Here is a 23,003-nt window from a genome sequence, read left to right as displayed (position 1 = left end):
TTATGTCACAACGATAAAAAGCAACCAAGTGTCACTGCTCACTCAGTGGCATGGGTGTTGGCTAAACACAAGAAGCCATTCTCTGATGCATAAATAATAAAATAATGTATGACTGAAGTGATGGAGACCATGTTTGAAGGCAAACAAAAGCAAATCCTCCTCAGATAGCACAGCAACCAGAATAACTGAAATACTGGCTGTGATAGAATAAGAAAAATGCACAGTGCATTTCCATAGCTGTGGATGAGTCCACTGACACCACTGAGAATGCTCAGTTGCTGGTGTTTTTGAGGTTTTATGATGAGGCAAAGGGGTAGTTTGTTGATGTATTAATACATTTTTGGAATACTTGAAACCCTTTTTTTGTGGAATATTTGATGCGGCCCAGCCTCACCCAGACTCTACCTCCAGCGGCCCCCAGGTAAATTGAGTCTGAGACCCCTGAACTAGAAGTACGTTGGTGGCAAAAATGAGTCGCTAAAATAAGTTGCGTTCTAGAAAAGCACTATATAAATCAAATGTATTATTTATTATAGATATCTGTAATAAAGCAAAATAGATTAGGTTTATATAATGTTTATATAATGTATCGCAATAATTAAATTTGTCCAGTGACCCCAATGGGCTGAGTCTATGCTGTTGAGTAAGAGGACTAGGTATTGCACTATAGCTCATTACTCATGGGGACTGGTCATGGTTACCCAACAACACCACTTTCAGCACAGTTGACTTAACATCACAAGATAGTCTAATCAGGTCTAATCTACTATTCTACTATTCTAATTTGAGCTTGTTTGAGGCCCGGGGACCGTGGGAAGTATTTCAACAGGCAGGATTTAAAGGAACATGCCAACACAGGGCTCTACGCTAACCTTTTTCACTAGGGGCACAGGTGCTCCTAAATGAGAAAATTTAGGAGGACACAGAGAAATTTAGGAGCACCCAAAAATATGTCAAGTAACAGATTTTTTTTTTTTTTTCAAAAATAAATGTATATTTGTACTGTGCGTGCATGTGCAAACGGGACACATCTGTGCAATAGCACATACCACCAAAGTCACTGGCCCACTGTGTGCGTGTGTGTGTGTATCATCTGCATGTGCAAACGGGAATGGGACAGACATTTGAACTATTAATTAAGTGATTAATGCCTACTATGGCAAAGTTGTAGCCAACAACTAGGCCTAATAAGAAAGGCAGTGATATTGAACAAAAAGGAGACACTGGCTTTACAACCAGGGCCATCAGTAGAGGGGGGAGTTGCTCTTTTAGAAAAATAATCCTTTCAGGGTTGCCTATTGAAATACTGTACACCTCCAGTACAGTAGTTTGCGTGTCAGGTAGACCATTGATTGACAGTCGATTCTGCCAATTACGACATCACACCGTTGCACTCTGGCCATCCGGCGCTGCAGCTGGACCCTATTGCCACACCGCTTGCACTCTGGCCGCCCGGCGCTACAGCTGGACCCATTGCCCACCTCTGCGGTTGATAACGCTAGCCAAGTTAGCTGTACACACATACACAGTGGGCCAGTTGTAGGGGTGTAACAATGCATCGCAATGCATCGATCCTACTTTGCAATATTTACAAAACATGACATTGTTTTCGAACTCTAGCCATGGGGAAATGTTTAGCCAATTCACGTTAAATTTGTATGTCTTCCCTCCGGCTCCAGTGGGTGTAGCTTCGCTAGCTACAGTGGCTACATTGGGTGCTACAGTGGGTGTAGCCTCGCTAGCTTGGCCAACTTCGCTAGCATGCTGGCTAGCGTCAGTATCTTGGTTAACGTTAACCATCACCTCTGTAACATGAGCTGCCTCGCCTGACTTCTCATTCTCCGGTATCTTTCGCGCAAAATAAAAATTAATGGGCTTCGACATGGCTGTATTATTGTTTGACTCAGACAGTGACGCAGCCGCTGATCATTACTTTCGGTTTCCAGTCGCGTGACCACAGGAAACTACTGTGATTGGAACGTTTATGCGGCTGTGAACTGTGGGACTTGTAGTTTTTTAACGATTCTCGCAGCGGAGAAAAAAAAGGACGAATGAGAGGCTGTACTCTGCACTCGCTGGCCCCACTCGCACGCCGTGCGAGTACTTGATTTTGCATGTTCGCACGCACATATTTTTAGGGGCATATGCGAGCAATATGGTCGCACTGTAGAGCCCTGCAACATTATGGGAAATGTGCTTACCATCTTCTCCAGAGTCGGACAACAACATGGATACCAATTTCCTCTCTGTGCTATCCGCCTGCAAGCTAGCCTATCTTGGCACAAATGAAGGGAAGCGGATACGGACCAGCTAGCCTAGTTGTTGGTCAAAAACACCTCTCCTGGAGTTCTAAGCTAGGCTAGTGGTCCGTATCTGCTTCCGTTCACGTGTGCTAACTAAGCTAGGCTATCTTGCAGCCAGATGGCTTTCAACTAAACAGAGGGGTAATTGGTGTCCGTCTTCTTGTCTGACTCTGGATTTTCTATAATATTTTTAAGAATAGGTCTTGATCTAGGCAGCTGGGTGGTGCAGCGGACATTGCGCTCGTCACCAACGCAAGAGACACCGGTATCGAGTCCGGCTGTCGGCGTTGCCTCCGGCTTGGGCCGGCCGTCATACTGACTCAATTGGCAGAGCCAGCGGGAGGGGAGTCGATGGGTGGTAGTCTGGTCGTTGTAAACAGCGACTCCTACAGGTCGGTCAGGGCGCCTGCACAGCAGAGACAGGAAAATGGCGGGGGCAGTGTGAGCCTCCTACACGTTACTCCTCGCCAATGAGAGTCCGCGCTGGCAAGTGAAAAGTAGGGATGCACGATAATTATCGGGCCGATATCAGCAATTATGACGTCATCCCGATAAACTCGATAACGTTATTGATAGCTCCGATAACATATAATACATTTTTTGGTTAAAAGAAATCCGGTGTGGGTGGATTTGGATGAAGGGCGCTTGTTTTTATTATAGCCTCCTCCCGTTTTGCCAGTACTGTGGTAAAACTGATAGCGTGTGGTTTAGGAACAGGGAGTTTTTCACAAATCCAGCGCTCCCTTTCTTGGCTGTGACGTAGTCACGTTACATTCGGAGACAGACAGTCGATCTGCCAATTACGTCCCACGGCTTGCACCCACCTCTTCTTCTTACCACCAATCAGAAGCTCTTGTTCGTTTATTTACCTCCGGATTGTCAGCCATTACTCTACTCGGAGCTAACGTTATCTCCCCGCCAGCCACATTGACAAGTACCAGCGCTTATACATTACTGGCAAATGTCTTGTTGCACTTGTGGCAACAAGCGTTGTCAGCATCGACTTTAGTAAAATAGACCCAGACTTTTGAACATTTCGTTCTGTCCGCCATTATGAGAGCAGAGCTGTCTGTACTCCAGCGCAGCACCCGTGTGAGTGAGTGTGTGTGTGTGTGTCTGTGGGAGGGGAAGAGAGGAGAGAGCAGGCAGCCCGCTCCCCGTGCAGGCAGAGAGACACAGAGGCAGGAGAGATAGACAACGGCCAACAAGATTAGTTTGCGACGTTTAAATTCCTCAAAAAAAAACTCCATAATTTCTCGAGTACCGATAGCAGTACCGATGACGTCGGAGCTTATAAATACTCCAAAAAAAAAATTGTTTTGATAAAAAAAAAAAATATATATATATATATATATACAGTTAAAAAAATATCGGGTATCGGCTTGAGGAGCATAAAGTTATCGGTATCGGTGTCAAAAAATCAATATCGTGCATCCCTAGTGAAAAGATGTGACTGGCTGCCTCCACATGTATCGGAGGGGACATGTGATGGGCTTCTATCCTCCCTACGAGTCTACGACCGACCAGTGGGGGGCACATGCGAGCAACGATCAAGATGGGGGAGGGGAGAATTGGCACGGCTAAAATTGGGATGGGAGACGAATAGAAAAAATAGGAGAAAAAGTGGATACAAAAAAAATAATAGGTCTTGATCTAGAATGCATCCACACCAGCCTGATGCCCGTACATGTTTACTGTGAGTGTGGCTGGTTAGTCAGTCTACTCTTGTCAGACACTTTGGCAAGTAAATATCGATCAGTGAGAGTGTCTTTTCTATACTAAAATAAATCTATTGGACTGGTAAAACCATTTCTAGAGTTCAGGAGCCACTGTGGCTGGATAACAAAGTTGGCTGTTTTTTCTACCTTGTTGCCATGCCAACAGAACCGGTTCAGTTTTGGCCAGGGATACGTGGGTGTTGCTAGTGTTTGAGTGCCTGTCTCGGTTGAGGTGCATGTTTTGTGTAAATTATTTGAGGCTATAATGCTTACGAGTCCTGTGTTTCACATGAGAGCCGCTTTTATTAAAGTTCAAATGGCGCCGTTGGATCAGAGGATCATGCCTTGAGGAATGAAGAGCTTTGAGTAGGGGTGCACCGATATATCTGTCGCGTATCGGTATCGGCCGATATGTGCCTTGTTGACTGCAATCGGCCTATCGGTGGCCGATAATTATAAAAAAAATATATATAATTAAACTTTTTTTTTCTATAAATCTTCAAACTAAATCCTCAATTTCAATAAAGTGATTAATCGGATTAAATTAGTCTTTTAAAATGTTTTATTAAATCAACTTTCTTTAATGAATATAACTCATCAGTTTTGTCAACATAAATAATCCAATATCCAATAAGAGCACGGTTGGTACGAAAGTGATGGTGACGTATTGATGGAGCGCTGAGTGCCAAGCGGATGCAGATAGGCTACAATACATCATTTATGGTAAATGTTTTATTTTATGATGAGTCATATACTATAATAGTATAATATTAGTGTTGCCTAATCTTTATCTGCAACTGTGAAGAAAAACCCCATTGGTTTAAACAGAATGAATAGACGCATACAAAAAAAATATATATAAAATCTTATTTATTTTATCAATTTTTATTTATAAAAAACTCTGCGAGCAATGGGTCCAATGCTTTAAAATGCTTTGCATCCTCGTCGTGGTAAAACATCTCTCTCTCGTCGCGCTGTTTCTATGTGTAAGGAAAACTCTGCGAGCTTTGCATCCTCTCTCCTGATCCCTGAACCCATTTCATTCAAAAGGAAGATATTGATGGACAATATGACAATTTAAATGACAATGAATTTATCATTTAAAAGAAATAATTAATGTGCCGGTCCAAAATGTATGTTGTTTACACGTGCATGTATCTCCTCCCTACTTCCCATCTCCTGAATAACTGCAGCAAAATTCAGCTTAAACTCTCACTCGCATGCACCTGTTGACGTCTTGATAAGGTGGCATGCAGACGCTTTCTTCACGTTGAAAAAATTACCATGATAATCGAATCAAATTTATTTGTAAGGCCCGACAACACACGTTAATGTCCCCATGGGCCGTACACGTCTTCTTTAACAGTTTCAGTGCTGACCTTGTTTACATTTTTACCCCGTTGAATGCCATCATCCACTTCAATGTTAGCGTTAAAAACGCCTAATCTATGTTTTAAATTATGGCTATGTGTCTAATCTGCCCGTCGCTTATCAATGACTTGTTTGCAGTCAACATTGTCGAAACGGATTGTTTTTTAATCTGTTCATATCCTTTTTATAGCATTTCGAAAAGCTAGCGTTCTCTCAAAATCTTTGGGAAAATTGAAAGATTCCCCCATAAACGGCATTTATTGGAATATTCTCGAATACACTAGACACGTTGTCATTTGTCGGCCTATTTATGAATTGTTTTCAAATAAATGCTAGATTATCGATAGTATGTGTACTTATGCACGCTATAGACGCGGGCTGAAAAATCTATTCTCTCGTTTCCTTAACACTTTCAGCGCCACGCCTGGTTTTCCGTTTTACCGCTTGAATGCCACCATCGGCGCCAATGTTAACGTTAATATCGCCTAATCTATGTTTTAAATTATGGCTATGTGTCTAATCTGCCCATCGCATTATCAAAGACTATTTTCCAGTCAGTGCTGTGAAGGCAGATTGTTTTTTTATCGCGTCGTTGCCGTTTCAGAGCAGTTAGAAAAGCCCCCGTTTTGATATAAAAAACAGCTCATTCTGGAGCATTCTATGAAAATCGTCTTTTAGTGGAATATTCCACAACGTTGATATTCGTCTGCCTTTTTATGAATCGTTTTCAAATAAACGCTAGATGATCAATATTATACGTGCACGCACGCACATTACGGCCGCGCACTGATAATCGCTCTGTTGATTTGCTCACAGACTTTTACAGTGAAACCGAAAGAAGACATTTCACAAAACAGCTTATAACTTCATCAAACTTACTCTGATTATCCTACCACTGATAACATAGAGTCCTTACCTGACATCAGATGGTATCCAACTGGTATATTCCAATTCCTGATCACCATTCGAAAAAATCGATACGTGTATGGATCCAACGCGATACAGTAGAACTCCATGATCCGCGGGGATCTGAGGCTCCAGAATGAACTCTGGTAACCCCGGCTGGATCAGTGAACTGGAAAATGTGGAGTACCGGATTTTTTTCCCCATTTCATTGAGTCCATTCCAAAATCACTTATGTCATCTGGGAGACGACAGGGGGCGCTTTTTTCCACAGTGATCGTCGGCGCCCCTCGGCTATACTCGGGTAGGCTCGGGTGATGCAATAATTTTTCAGATCGCAAAAAAAAATCCGAGAAATCTCGTGAGTGGCTAGCAACCACCTATAAAAAAACACGAGAAATCTCGTGAGTGGCACTGAAAGAGTTAAAGGGGAACTATTTTACTATTTCTTTCACTATTTGGGCACTTTTACACAATTCCTGTGAGTTTATGGAACACCTCTGTAATTTTTTTTTTTTTATTCATTCTTTTTGTATTTCTAATCAAGTCCTCAAAAACAGCATTTTTCTACCTGAAGATCTTAAGCTGTTTTGAGACTGGGCTCCTAAACCACTGTGTGGCCTTCGAAGCATCTGGGACATTAACATGCAGTGGTGTCTCTCTGACATCACAAATCAGCACATTTTCAGATGACTCAGTTCAGTGAGGGTGAATATTGTGAGAGGAGAATTGGAAGAATGCGCCAATATGAGAATTAGAGACATAGATCATATTAATATAAGTCCACATAGTTAGGAAACAATGCTAAACACTGAAAAAGGCCATTTATAAGATAGTTCCCCTTTAAGATCACACACACACACACATGGGGACACGCTGTTATCTCAGTGAATACAGCTCCGATTACCCCAAGACTGGTAACATAGACACCTTACCTTAGATCAGATGTTCTCCAAAAAGATTATTCCAATTCCTGATCGCCATTCCAAATATTGATCGCGTTTATTGATTGATTAAGGCTGCTGTAAATATATATTCCAGGCTGCTTTCCGTCTCGCGATCAGATCCCTCTTGATCAGACGGCTCGCCAGCACAATGGAGCCAGTTGGCTCCACCTCCACAGATCTACAGATCCCAGGTCAGTCTAATCGACTGACCTGCAGTTACACAGGGATAGACGATAGGGGGCGCTTTTTTCCCATCTGAGCTCCAGGAGGGGCTGCTGTACCAACGGGAGACTCTGTTGATGAAATATGAATTCAGATCGCTAATAAAAAAATAAAACTACATTTGTCGTCGTCGGCACTCAATGGGGGGGCTGATAAAACGACAATTGTTGTGGCTGGCACTCAGTGTTACAAGTCAAGAAGAAACATCACAATAAGTCAAGAACAAAACAAGAACACCATAAGGTCCAATGATAGTTTGTTTGAATGACCAAACAATTTTCTATTGTACATTTTTTATAAAATTGTATTTGCAACTACACAGAAAACTCCCACTGAAGTAATTGTACACACGGACACCATAAAATGTTAACATGTGCATTGTGTTTGAATGTTGATTCTAGATTGGAATACCAAGGTTATGATGGAAGCTTCAAATTACTCAGTATAGCCGTACCTGGTTCACCACCTTTTTATTTTATCATTGTGCCACTGCTTGGAGAGTGAGTGAGTGTATACAACTGTACTGTTCTTCTAGTCCTGCAAGGTCTCTGGGGTGCTCCGAGCAGGGTCTCTAAGGTGCTCTGAGCAGGGTCTCTAAGGTGCTCTGAGCAGGGTCTCTAAGGTGCTCTGAGCAGGGTATCTAAGGTGCTCTGAGAAGGGTGTCTAAGGTGCTCTGAGTCAGGTGTCTAAGGTGCTCTGAGCAGGGTCTCAAGGTGCTCTGAGCAGGGTCTCTAAGGTGCTCTGAGCAGGGTCTCTTGTAGGGGTGGGAATCACCAGAGGCCTCACGATACGATACTATCACGATACTTGAGTCATGATACGATAGTATTGCGATACTAAATATATTGCGATTTATTACCTTTTTTCAACTGCAAAGTAAAACTGTCAACATGTTTTATCTAATAAAATAAAGTTCAGTCTGTTCATCTCACTTCAATCATTTTTATTGCAGAACATGGTATTTTCTCAAGCAGACAGATGTAAACACTGTAATCTGTGTTGCCTGACAAACTGAACTGTTTGTATTAGTCATATTCCAACTTAACTGAATGCACACGTGTGTGTGGACTACTGTACTATTACAGGTATTGAAATGAACAATGCAACTTCCTTATACAAAAATAAATAAAAAATAATAATAAATAAATAATTAAATATCGATACTTTGCATCCCTGACTGTATCGATACAGTTTCGCGATACTACTATGTATCGATATTTTACCCCACCACTAGTCTCTTGGCAGTACTTAGCTCAAAGCTAAAATTAAAAGGTGACTGTGCTTTTGCAGTCGCTGCCTCATGACTCTGGAACCCCCACCTCTCCTATACCGCATAGTCATTTAGTTTATCTGTTCGAGGCTGTTTGGTTTTCTGTTCAAGCGTGTATTTGTTACAGTGGAATTGCTCTTTTCCTTTTATCTTTATTTTGATTGAAGGGTTTGTTTATACTCTTCCGAGTCTGCACAGTTTGTGTACACTTTATTATACGAGGACCAGTACATCCTAAAGTGGTTCTCAACCCTTTTTCATGTCAAAGACCTCCAGAATTATACACAACAGGTCCCCCATTTTACAAGACTTTGTCTCAGGGACCTCAGTCTGTGGAGATTTCTGTTCCAGAATTCCATAAATGTTTACTGTAGCGGAGGACATTACAGTGGAGAAAGTTGAAACCAATCAAAGTAGTCACTGGTTCTTGCAGTCGAGGAGTTGGACGTGCCTTCCAGAAAGAAGCTCTTACTGTGGTGCCGAACCAAACAACATCTAAAGATGTACGGCGGCGCTCGCCAACTCTTGAGGAAAACATCTAAAGATGTACGGCAGTCGGCAGCGCTCGCCAACTCTTGAGGAAAACATCTAAAGATGTACGACAGCGCTCGCCAACTCTGAGGAAAACATCTAAAGATGTACGACAGCGCTCGCCAACTCTTGAGGAAAACATCTAAAGATGTACGACAGCGCTCGCCAACTCTGAGGAAAACATCTAAAGATGTATGTCAGTGCTCACCAACTCTGAGACCAAGGACACTGACAGCGCCTCAGTTTCACCCGTTTGTTTTGTTAGTTATGTTTGGTCCAAGTCAGCTGCCGTCAGAGCCTGAATGTACTGTAGTGATGAAGGCGGACTAGGCCCAAACGTTTGCATGTTTTGGTGAAACTGACGCCATGTCGTTTTCCTCTAAGTTGGTTAGTGCTACCATACATCCCTGGATGTTGTATTTTTTGCCATTCATTCTCTCATTCTGAGCTGAACTTCTAGTTAATTAAATGGCCTCATTCTTCCTTTGGCCTCATTCTTCCGTTCAGAAGGTTGTGTTTGCCGTGATGATGATGTCATCAGAGACCAGTAGTGAGCATGTAGAATTTGTGTGATGAGCTGTGAGAATGTGACAAGTAGGTGATGCTGGTGAGATGCTGGAGCTACTGGATTACACACTTTCTCTCGCTCTCTCTCTCTCCCCCCCCCCCCCCCCTCTCTTGTCACACAACACACACACATAGTGACACACGCATACTCACACTAGGGCTGAGGCTGACCTTCGATTTTTTTTTGGAATTCGAAGCTTCGGGGCCGAGATTCGATTTTAATTCGAAGCTTCGAGATAAAAAAAATGAAATTATAATTTAATTTTTTTTTTCAGGACTTGTACAGCACTTTGTTCACTTTGTCAGTGCTGTAAAGTTTAAACCTTTTTAAATCTTAGACAAACAAAACACTTTGCTTTCATGAAATATTGTAAGCCGTCATTTGAGGCTTTATAAAAGCAGCACAATGAACACAAATCTGTCAGTGCAGAGTCCGACCTCATCTTAAATAACAAACAGCACTCATCTTAAATAACAAACAGCATTGCTTGTTGTAGTTAACAAAGAGAGGCACAGTTGATTTTGCAAAAATTAAAAATAAAAATAAATATCATATATATATATTTTTAATCGAATTTTCTTTTCATATTCGAATCCCATGCCCATCGAACGAAGCTTTGAAGTATTTAAGACAGCCCTAACTCACACAGACTCTCACCAGCACACACTCTCACAGCGACACACATACACAGACAGTACTGTCTGTTCTGTTGTGTAGTGCAGTGTGGATGTGTAGCTGATACTGGTGTGGCACAGGGCAATGTGGTTGTGTAGCTGGTACTGGTGTGGTGCAGAATCACTCTGAGTGCTAATAAAATAGAGTTACAGAGGTTTGGACACACTGAAGTAAACGTTTTGTGTACTCCTATTTCTGTTTAGCCTACTTGTTGTCAGATGCCTGTTTTTGAGTTCCAGCTGAGAGGTAGGAGCTGGAAAACATAACTGTTCCATAGCCTGAAGTTTTATCTACAGTACAGGTCCAAAGTTTATAACAATCTCACGGTAAATTAGGTTTTTGAAATATGTGTACCGGCGTTAATTTGGCATGATTATCCAAAATGGCCGTCCGCTTCCATTGATTCCGACGCTCTAGTCAAAACAAAGGACTTCCCAGGCTTCTTCTACCCCTTTCTCGTTTTTAATCATCCCTTGTGTGGGACAGCCCTGGCTCCAGAATTTCATTGGCTACAAAGGTGGTCAATAATTTTCCATCAGCGGTGACTGGTCCGTTCAGGACCTGGCCAAAAACGCAGCCCGGAGCCGGCAAAAAAGGGCAAAGTGCTGCACTGTGCGCGCGTGACGGCCCGCCGTCGGGCCATCCGACCATCCGATGCTGAAGTGGTTAACCTCTTAAGCCCGGAGCCCTATTTTCTGGAAATCCGCCTAAAATACATACCTAATTAAAAGATAACTTCACATTTATTGGCTGTTCGTTTATATATTGCTTCATGCATCAGGCTTCTCCAGGTTCCAAGTCGCTGTGTTACTGCGTTGACTATTGACTTCCTTGTGTGACGTCACTTCAAATACGGCTACCAAGACGCTCAAAAAGCAAAAGCCAGTCGAGTACTTCATAATGTTTCATGCAATTAAAAAGTAAATATATATATATTTAGTACACATGATTTATTTATTTTAAATAACACTTGACACTTTTCCTTTTTGATAATAAATCCAGCCATATTCCTTTCACTGTATTTCAAATACTGCACTTTAATTTCAAGCGGAAAACTATCTTTCCATTAACGCATCCACCGCCGGAAACGCTTTAAAGCGTTATTGCCCGCCATGCTTTGACCGCCAGATCTCGCTGTACAGCGTTATTGAGATAAATATAAATTTTTTTCGCCATGGCATTCATAATTCATATATACACCTCCGACGCTGCAGCTGGACCCTATAGATGACGGCAACAATGGCTCTATACCGCCGCCTGATGGATGGTCGGGCGAGTTACACTCGGAACAACAGGAAGTGGCCGATGTGCGTCGATTAAATTGATCCGGCCATCAGACATTATTGCATGACTCCCGACAGACACGATGTACATAATGGATCGCTTTATAAACTTAATAATCGATATGATTTCGGCGTTTATTGCGACATACAAACCGGAAATGGACCTAGGCGATCGACGTCCTATACTTGGGATATTTCACCGCCAGTCTCTTTGACGCACAGTAAGAGGACACTAACGTTATTTTCAGCCCAATTGTTTATTCATTTCACTGCAAACCATCTGATCAATATATCACCCATACTACATAAAGCCGTTACTGATGATCTGGGAATTATAAACGACCCCCCCCCCCCCTTTCCTCCACGCATGATGAAGCATAACGTATACGATCATATACAGTTGAATTTTTTAATATAGCGTGTATAGGGAATAAACGGCAATCGATAATCTATATATGCGTTTAGGCCTATAACTCACGTTCTAGGAATTACTGCAGAAAACGATAAAAACATACTTATATTCTAGAAGGTATTTTTGTATGAATGAAAAAGTATAACGTTCCTACATCCTGAACGATGGATAATCGATGTTGAATGGGCCATAGTAATGTCAATTTAGCAATACAATTTAAAAAGTTATAGCCCTGCAAAGAAGGTAAACATCTCCATAAGTGGTGGCAGACTAGGTATACTGATGGGTATAACCAATGGCAGGGACTGTGTTAAGAACTGACAATCAGGGAATTTAAACATTGTTGACATTGTTTTTTAGTTTATTTTAAAGAAAGGAAAGTCTCGTGCTGGTTGAGCATATGCATACTTTATGTTGATGGCCTTTGTCTATAATGTGGCCACAAAAATAGAAAGGTTTAATTATTTTGTTTGTTGCACCAAGTTAATACTTTGACAAATGTAGCCTATATTTTTCAGTCAGTTCGGTATTTGTGTGCCAAACATTATTTAACTCATTCAGCGCCAGCCATTAGCCGGGTCCTGTTGTAGCTATGCCACGCTTTAAAAATAGGAGTGCGTCACCTTGTTTGTAGAGCTATATCTATATTATAGCTATGGGGAAAATACTTTGGTCATTTGACACTGACTTTCTCCCATCCAAGATGCAAAAAAGAGATAATTTTGTCATGCATACGTTCATGCGTTATCCCGTGGTCAATATAAGTATAATTTCAGACTGATCCGGGATCATTCCTGGGAAGCGAGTAATGGGGCGCAAGGTGAATTCTACTATAAGCGTTGGCGTTTCTTGCCTGGACACGCTACTTGTGAACTTTTCCACCCCTAGCTGATACTGGTGTGGTGCAGTGTGGTTGTGTACTGATACTGGTGTGGTGCAGTGTGGATGTGTAGCTGATACTGGTGTGGTGCAGTGTGGATGTGTAGCTGATACTGGTGTGGTGCAGTGTGGTTGTGTACTGATACTACTGGTGTGGTGCAGTGTGGATGTGTAGCTGATACTGGTGTGGTGCAGTGTGGATGTGTAGCTGATACTGGTGTGGTGCAGTGTGGTTGTGTAGCTGATACTGGTGTGGTGCAGTGTGGATGTGTAGCTGATACTGGTGTGGTGCAGTGTGGATGTGTACTGATACTGGTGTGGTGGATGTGTACCGATACTGGTGTGGATGTGTACTGATACTGGTGTGGATGTGTAGCTGATACTGGTGTGGATGTGTAGCTGATACTGGTGTGGTGCAGTGTGGATGTGTAGCTGATACTGGTGTGGTGCAGTGTGGTTGTGTACTGATACTACTGGTGTGGTGCAGTGTGGATGTGTAGCTGATACTGGTGTGGTGCAGTGTGGATGTGTAGCTGATACTGGTGTGGTGCAGTGTGGTTGTGTAGCTGATACTGGTGTGGTGCAGTGTGGATGTGTAGCTGATACTGGTGTGGTGCAGTGTGGATGTGTACTGATACTGGTGTGGTGGATGTGTACCGATACTGGTGTGGATGTGTACTGATACTGGTGTGGATGTGTAGCTGATACTGGTGTGGATGTGTAGCTGATACTGGTGTGGTGCAGTGTGGATGTGTACTGATACTGGTGTGGATGTGTACTGATACTGGTGTGGATGTGTAGCTAGCTGATACTGGTGTGGTGCAGTGTGGTTGTGTAGCTGATACTGGTGTGGTTGTGTAGCGCCTGATACTGGTGTGATCGCTACTAACGCCAAGTCAGACAAAGCTTTTCAGGAGCGGTGAAATGAAGACCGGTCCTCAGGACTTACCTTCCTCCTCCCCTCAGCATCAGTGGAGCGCTCACAGGCTGGAATGGCTTTTTTTTTTCTCTCTCTCTCGCTCTCTCGCTCTCGCTCTCTCCTCTGTGTGTGTCTCTCACTCACTCCCTTACCGTCTCTCTCCCTCTCACTCTCGCCTGCCTTACTCTCTTTTTATCTATTTCTTTCTTTTCTTGTGTTGTATGTTGTAGCTGCAGCTGCCATTTATCCCATGCTCGCTCTCTCTTTCTCTCTCTCTCTCTCTCTCTCTCTCTCTCTCTCTCTCTCTCTCTCTCTCTCTCTCTCTCTCTCTCTCTCTCTCTCTCTCCCCCCCCCTGACTTGCCCTATAAAACGCTACTCTAAAAGGGCCATGTCAGCGTTTTCACTTACTTCTGACATTATCGAACAAAGAATTTTTTTTTTACATTATTCAGATCAGCGATGTCTTCAAATCTTTCTTTTAAAGATTGTAAGTTGGGAGTGTTGTGTGGAATGTTATTGTTGACGACTACAGCGATCAACGCGAGCGCTCCAGATGTCCGTGAGGGCCAATTAGGCTGCATCATCTAGCTATTCCAAAATGTTCAAAGTGGATTTTATACTGTGTCGTTCTCCATCTGACCGCTTTGGTTAATTCGTCAGCGATCCTAAAATAATCGAACGTTACCGTTGCACGTTGTAAATCTGACTGGCACCAATCCATCCCCCCTCCCGAGGCTGTAGTACTACTGGTACTGTGTGTTGTTCCTCTGCGGTGTGGACCGGTCTCTTCCTTCAAGCTATTCTCATTGGCTGACTCGGGAGAGGACACTGGACCCGTGTTATGCGTCTTGTATGTCAGCAGTTTTGAAATGGGGGAGAATTGTGCCATAAAACAGAGATTGATGCGAGTGTATTCTGCTTTCGGTGTGCGGTTTGGAGATCATTCGGTGTCCTGCCATGTTATACAGAGTATGGTGCCGGGGGAAAGAAGTATGGATGAAGTAAATACAGCGGGCCGTGCCAAGATAAAGCCATGTGTTGAGGATCAGGCGTAGAGGTCACCTGTTTCCCCACCACTGAGCAGTAAAGTGGGCCACTCAGTCTTGTTGGTTTCAGTGGCGAGTTCCTCATGGTGCGTTTCAGAGACTTACCCACGCTGCCAAGAGGCTTTTCTCAACATGATGCTGGTTTCTTTTGCCATATTAAACCGGGGGACGCGCCGGTACCGATATCGGACAACGGTCCGATACCAAGCAAAAAACAAACGTGATTATAAATGGTGCATTTATAAAGTGCTTTACCAATCCAATCCAACTTTATTTATATAGCACATTAAAAAACAACAAAGTTGACCACTCAAGTGCTTCACAATCAATCAATACTATTAGTAAAAAACACAGACAATACAATAATGAATGCATACAGAACTACAAACATATTACGGCAGTAGACTGTACATTTTTTTTAAATGCTAGGGAGAACAGATGTGTTTTAAACACTGGGAGCGTTGGGGCCAGCCTAATGTGGGGGGGCAACTCGTCCCAGAGTTTAAAATGTTCTTCCCATTTTACCCATTCACTTTCACACACCGACGGCAGAGGAAGTGTCTCGATCAAGGACACATCAACACGCTGCCCGGGAGGAGCAGGAATCGAACCGGGAACCTCTGGATTACCAGGCGACTGCCCTACCCCCTGAGCCACTGTCTCCACACGATTACAGAGGACCGTGTGTATCGTGTCGGCAAAGTGAAAAAGTGGTATCATTATCACCCTGATATTGACCTGGCACTCTGTCCCGTCTTACCCTGCTTCATCACACTGTTCTAACCAGAGTCTGACTCGCAGGATGTAGACTGGGGGTATAAACTGCCATTGCCTGACTATTTCAGTCAGAATATAATAGAATAGAATAGAAATCCTTTATTAATCCAGAGGGGGATTCAGCACTACAAATCGCTCACATTGAACAACAATAAACATTTAGGTAGTCAATAGGACTAAAATAAGAATATAATAATAATAATAATAATAATAATAATAATAATAATAATAATAATAATAATAATAATAATAATAATAGAATAAAATACGGTCTGGGATATACATTCTGGTATGTATATACATTCTAAAATCTTAAATATAAACTATACAGCCAAAAATATACAGAAATATACAGTAAAATGCACAGTATAAGTGTAAAAATGTAAAGTGTCCAGGAAGATTGTGAGAAGTGTAAGAATTCATCCGCTATCTGACTGACACAGTTTCGCAAATGCCCCCCCGGGATGATTGTGTAATTGGTTACAAACCAGAGGGTTCCCCCTCCCGCCTATATCAGAATGATAACGGGTTCAGCCAGACCCCTCTCCAGCGCTGGCACAGCACTAACGTGGTGTGGAGAGAGCGGTCTGGCCACGCGAGACTAACCCTAATAGTAAAACTGGCACCTCGGCCTCATGTTGCCCTGCTCCGTCACGCAGTTCGGGTGGGTGTCGGAGCCAACCAGACCACCCGCTCGTATGCCCCCCCCCCACCCCTCTCTAATCCGCGTAGCGTGGGAGACCTCCTGGAACAACCGCAAGCTTATCCTCTTAATCTTATCAACGAGACCATGGTGGGGACTTTACTGCAGAGTTTCCCTGGATCCTAGAGAGGCTTAGGTTGGTGAAGCTGCACTTGACGGGAGGTAGAGAACACTGGGGACCTGGGGCCCGGAACCCCAAGTGGGGTCCCCTGATATGAAAAATGGGCCCCTTGAGAAATCTCTAAATCTATGTTTCATTCCTAATTGCCCATGGCTCCACTAAATAATATGTACTGTATGTTGTTTTACACTGTTGCCTTCCCTTTTTAATATTTGAGGAAGACTCTTGTGCTTACCAGCATCTGGATAAGTCCTCGTTTGAGATAAATGGAGGAATAAGATGGAAATAAATTTGTATTGCAGTGTTTTTATAGTTTCCAGTGCTGCCAGTAATCATTCTTTATTTTTTTTAGTTGGGCCTTAGAATTGGTTTGGGGAGTTTTCACAGTGGTGTAGTGGTTGTTAAAGACCCCTGCCTCTGACCTGGGATCAGATCCCACCAGAACCTTCTCTCCTGTGTCTCCTGCTCTGTCTCAGCCTTCCTACAGTCTCAATAAAGAACCTTGTCTCCTGCTCTGTCTCCGTCTCAGCCTTCCTACTGTCTCAATAAAGAACCTTCTCTCCTGTGTCTCCTGCTCTGTCTCCGTCTCAGCCTTCCTACTGTCTCAATAAATAACCTTATCTCCTGTGTCTCCTGCTATGTCTCCCCATCAGCCTTCCTAGTTCCTACTGTCTCAATAAAGAACCTTCTCTCCTGTGTCTCCTCTACTCGGTCTGTCTCCCTCTCAGCTAGGGCTGGGCGATATGACTATATTATATAAATATCGGGTACAGTTCATTAACGATACACTTTTTTAACATATCGTGGATATCGTGATGTTTTGCCCAAGAGGATTGTGTCGCGTCAATCTGGTCCACACCCGTTCAAACTTTTGAACAACGCCGCCCCCACACACACACTACTGCATCAAAGTTACTACTTATTATTAACAAAAGCATTCGTTTTGTGGCATTAACGTTATATAGTTACACGTTCAATAACATCAGCGTATTTACCCAAACATAGCAACGTCCGATGACGACATAGATAGCAAGCATTTTACTGTTCATATCTCAGCCCGTGCTGAGTTGTGCGTGCCCATTCTGCGGTCTGTTAATAAAGTTTTCAATCAGACGGATGTATGGAAAGGCTTTTATTATAACATTTGTTGCAGTAAAATCATTATGCCTCGTTCATGCTGCGGTGCGCTGGTAATCACTCGTCGGCCGCAGGGAGCTGTTGTTGTTGTCGTTGAGCTGAGCTCTCGTCAAAATCAATGGCGGACAAAAGCGGAAGTAAAAAACGCATAGCGCTTGCCGATTGGTGCAAGCGGTGTGACGTAATTGGCAGACTCGACTGTCGATCAAAATTATTCTGTTGCCGGCTGAATGATTGAATGCAGAATGGGTACAATACAGTACAGCTCAATACAACAACAGTGGACTGGAGGATGAAGACCAGAAAAAGACTTTCGCATTTTTTACATAAGGGTCCTCCATTTTCAATTCATCAAAACATTTAGAGACATACAAATATACAGTAGTTTCATAAAAATGCTAAAATGCTATTGATTGATTGATTTAAAACTTTATTAACATATTGCAGAATGGGTACAGTATAGCTCAATACATACAATTGTTAAGGGGATGCAGACCAGAGAAAGACTTTCGTCTTGTTTACATCAGGGTCCCCCATTTTCAATTAATCATATTTCATATCTAAATCATATAATATCTCATTGCTAAATATATGCAATATATAATCTAATAATCCAATAATCTAAATCTAATATATAATATAAAAATGCTAAATGCATGGGTATTTTATTTTGTCTTTAATGTTAGCTTGCAAACTCAAATACTGTCTTGGTAAGCCTCATAATGAATTGTTTGGGGAAAAAAAGAAAAACATCGTGATGTGTATCGTGTATCGCCGAAAGGTCAGAAAATATCGTGATATCATATTTAGGCCATATCGCCCAGCCCTACTCTCAGCCTTCTTACTGTCTCAATAAAGAACCATCTCCCCTGTGTCTCCCTTTCAGCCATCCTACTGTCTCAATAAATAACCTTTTCTCCTGTGTCCTCTGTTTCCCTCTCAGCCTTCATACAATTGGTAAAGACATCTGGTCCCCGAGTGTTAACCTTCAGGACAGTTGCATGAAGATGTTATCGCTGCTTGATTGTGTTTGTTTTTGACGTTTTGTTTTGTTTCTGTTCTGCAGAGGTCCTACACTCTGATAGTGGAAGCCTTGGACTTCAACAACGAAACCAATGGTGAGTATCTCTCCCTCTGACTCACTTTCTGTTTGGATCCCCATTAGCTGGTGCCATGGCAACCAGCTAGTCTTCCTGGGTTCCACACAAAAAAACAATTATTGCAAAACAGAATTATTAAAAGTCGGTACTCAACATACAATACACAATGAAACTAACAATTAAGATGGCTAAAATTACATGCAAGCAAAGAAACAGAAAACAAAAAACAAAACAAAATACAAAATACAGTGTTAAATACAATTTAAGATTGTTTTTAAAATTGAATCTTTTTAAGAATTGCTTTTAGAATGCTCATCAATGTTACTAAAACATCAATTTCACCATACCTTTCAAAAGAAAAGAAAAACACACAAAGTAATCAGAAGACGTTTTGGATAACATGGCTGCAGCTACACTCATGCATGACATATATTAATTTCCTTCTGGATTATGGCTCCTTTGAGTTTCTTTTTGAAACTGTCCTTGTTTTCCGTCCGTATAATATGTAATGGGATCCTATTCCAGTATGTTATGGCTCTATACATTGCAGTTTTCTTTAGAGCGTTGGTTCTAGGCAGAGGTAGGGTGAAGCGACTACTTGAAGCATGTCTGGTATTATGGTCATGTCTATCATTGGTGGATAAAAGCATAGAATACAATTGAGTGCGTTTACCCAAGGTACAAATGTTCTTTAAAAACCTAATCAAACTGCATGCTAGTCTCTCCTCCACCCTCATCCACGACAGTCTAGCATGCATTCCCTCCACACTATTCCTTATAGAGCAGTGAAGAGTGAGCTCTATTTTGAGTGAGCTGGAGTTTACTAAGCTCTTGCTTTGACGCGCTAGACCAAATTGCTGGGCAGTAGTCAAGATGGGACAAGACTAAAGATTGTACTACCATTTTAATTGTTGTATTCGTTAGGAGGTAGGCATTTATTCTTATTATGGAGATGTTTCTACTCATCCTGGTAACCATGTTATTAATCTGGGTAGACCAAAGTAGTGCCTCGTCAATAGTTACACCCAACAATTTGGCCTCCTTCACTTGTTCAATACCAGCGTCTTGTAATGAGAGACTCAGTCTATGCTCCGACCTTAAGGCATATTTAGAGCAGAGTATAAGACATTTTGTTTTTGCTACATTTAATTTTAGTCTGTTTTCAGTAAATCCAATTCGAAATCATAAATAATTCACTCTGAATTATCTTATTCACTTGTTCTGTGCTCTCAGCGGATGCATATAGTTGTATCAACATATCCTCTGCTCCATCTCTCGCTCTTGCTCTCTTCCTCTCTCTCTCTCTCTTCCCGACCCCCCCCCCCCCCCCCCCCCACAGGGAGGTGATGTTGAGGTAGGGCTGGGCGATATGGAAAAAAATCATATCGCGATAACGATATGATAATTTTATTTTATTTCTCGATATCGATAATTATCGAATTGTTATAAGTATAAAAAAAATTAAAAAAAAAAAAAATATTTTTTTAACAACAGATGTATGTTTATTTTGCAGCAATTCTTTGTCATTGCCGCCATCTTTAGTGTTACATCCCCTCACACTCCAGTTCTCAGGCTGCAGCTGGTTTAAAAGCTAAAGTAAACCGGCTTCTCTGCTGGCTGTGGCTCCAGAGGAGTTGAACAGTTCTGGCTCTGCTCGTTTATTTTCGATCTTTTGGCGCTTTTTTGGTGGACAAACCACCGCACATGTGCACTGTGACTCGTGACTGGAGTCTAGTTCTGCTAGCACACATAGCCTACTGTGTACAGACGGTTTCAAAATGTATTTTAAATTAGAAAGCAAACAAAATAAATGGACAAGAGAAAAATAAATCTGAATTTGGTCAGTATTGTCATTTGGACAAGCAAAGCCATTACTTTAAGTTGCAGGCAAGAAAGACAAGTCTGTCCACTGTCTCTGGTTTTAAAACTGCCCTGTTGCAGGTAAAAAAAAAAAAAAAAAAAAAACGATTTTACAATATATATTACAATATATCGCGATATTTATCGTTATATCGCCCAGCCCTATGTTGAGGTATATTCTTCTCCCACGTGGCCTGTTGGTCTGGTGTTGGTGTTAACCGGTGCAACTAGAGCAGGGGTTCCCAACCTTTTTTCCCCCAGGGACCCCCAAACATCTCTGATGAAATTCCTGGACCCCCCTCCTAATAAAATACCATAAAATATTTTTTTTGTCATTTTAATAACAAACTGCTTATACACAGGCATATGCATCATAATTAGACCCACTATGCTTCTTTGACTTGTGCCTTCAATCAACAAATCTCATCTTGCACCATATGTATTTCAAAATGTTGGCCAATATTCAAATCCTGTATTCATCCTCTCAAATCAGGCCCTAATGGTGAACGGTTTGCATTTATGTTGAATGAAGTAAGAATCCACTGCAGTAAAAATATCCTCACCTCGAGTGGTGGTAGTAAGGTTGACTGACATGAGAATGTCCTGCAACACATATCATAATATTAGTCACTCTTCTATTGGTACGAGAACTCGGGGTGTAGCCATAGTCGTTAAACGTAAGTTGAATATTGTATTAAAGGGAGTATGGTCTGATGTAGAAGGTCGGATAACTATAGCTAAGATTGTACATAAGAACAGGAAAATAGCGTTGGTAGCGGTATACGCCCCAAATTTGTACGAAGAGGATTTCTTCACTACACTAACCAATGCAATGTTAGACATTCCCGATTACTCATTTATAATAGGTGCGGATTTTAATGCCATCTGGAACCCAAGGATGGACAAATCTTACCTCGCCTTTTCCAGCGAACAAAAGAATTCATCTAAGGCATTAAAGGATTGGTCGAAGATTACAGGTGTAAATGACTTATGGCGATTACTTAATCCCACGACCCGAAAGTACTCTTGTCGATCTGCGAGACATAACACATTATCCAGAATAGATTATGTCTTTGCATCACAGAGACTATTTGATAATTATGAAGTGGAAATGATACCCAACGCACTATCAGATCACTGTTATTTACTCCTTAAAGGAACATTTGGTATACTATCCTCCCGAGCCCCAAGATGGCGATTTAACTCGATGCTGCTTAATAACAAGGAATTCATTACACAACTCAAAGAAGCTCTTATAGTATTCCAACGGGAGAATGCAAACTCGGTGCAAGACCCCAGAATAATATGGATGTCGGTAAAGGGAATGATCAAAGATTTTCCTCAAATGCGCAAGAATCAATGCACAAAACTGGCTGAGCTGGAAACGCTTTACTCAACGTTATTTAATTCTCTAAAATACAACAACTCAACTCGACTAGAGAATCAAGTTAACATACTAAAAATAGAGATCAATGCCATATACAGACAACAATCGGAAATACAAATACGCAGCACAAGACAACAGCAGTACTCCCAAGGTTCTAAACCTAGTCACCTATTAGCCATGCGATTAAGAATTCATGCAAAATTTGCAGATATAACTACCATTATACAACGGCATGCAAATTTCTCGATTCTGATTGGCCATTTACACGTCTTTATTGGCAACAATCCACGGTCCTGGGCTCAGGACCCGCCCACAACCGAATCACATATCACTCCCCGGCTCACTCCGGGAGAAAACAAGATCGCGGACAACAAATGGTTATGTTGAAAGCACCATAACGACTAAATATGAAGCGATTCTGTCAAGGGGAATGTGTTAGTCCTTTAAACAATGTTGGATGATGTAATTGATGGGTCTTGAGTCAATCTAGAACAAAAGAAAAATCGCGGATTGATTGATTGATTAATTGATTGATTTAAATTTCTTCCTTCCTACTTTCTACTGACTGCAGCGTTCTCTCTCACACTGTCCGACGCTGGCGTACCCACAAACACACACACACACATACACACACACACACACACACACACACACACACATACACACACACACGCACGCACACACACACACTGTGACACACACACACACACGCACACACACACACACACACTCCTGTCTGCAACAGCGGGGGAGTCAGACTGAGAGAGAAGCAGCGCTGTTTTAAGTGAGCATGGTCTATTGAATTGATTGATTGGTTGATTGCTAATTTTATTACTGTACCCCTGGTTTCCAACTGGTTAAGTTTAGGCT

General features: G+C 42.1%; 1 protein-coding gene across 4 annotated transcripts in view; it reads left to right on the top strand.

Moving 5' to 3' along the window:
• jag1b (jagged canonical Notch ligand 1b) overlaps positions 1 to 23,003 on the top strand; it is a 124,314-nt gene that overhangs the window by 23,414 nt on the left and 77,897 nt on the right. For all 4 annotated transcript variants that reach the window (XR_014620107.1, XR_014620108.1, XM_084321790.1 and 1 more), the window contains exon 3: positions 18,853 to 18,904. Coding sequence is in view for 2 of the 4 variants with exons in the window: in XM_084321790.1 (XP_084177916.1) it covers positions 18,853 to 18,904 (52 nt within the window). In the remaining 2 variants the exon portion in view is untranslated. The remainder of the gene's footprint in view (positions 1 to 18,852; positions 18,905 to 23,003) is intronic.

Source organism: Notolepis coatsorum (assembly GCF_963971535.1).
Source record: "Notolepis coatsorum genome assembly, chromosome: 9".
NCBI classification, from domain to species: Eukaryota; Metazoa; Chordata; class Actinopteri; order Aulopiformes; family Paralepididae; genus Notolepis; species Notolepis coatsorum.
The sequence above is the reverse complement of the archived record's forward strand: the minus strand, read 5'-3'. Positions and strand labels throughout refer to the sequence as shown.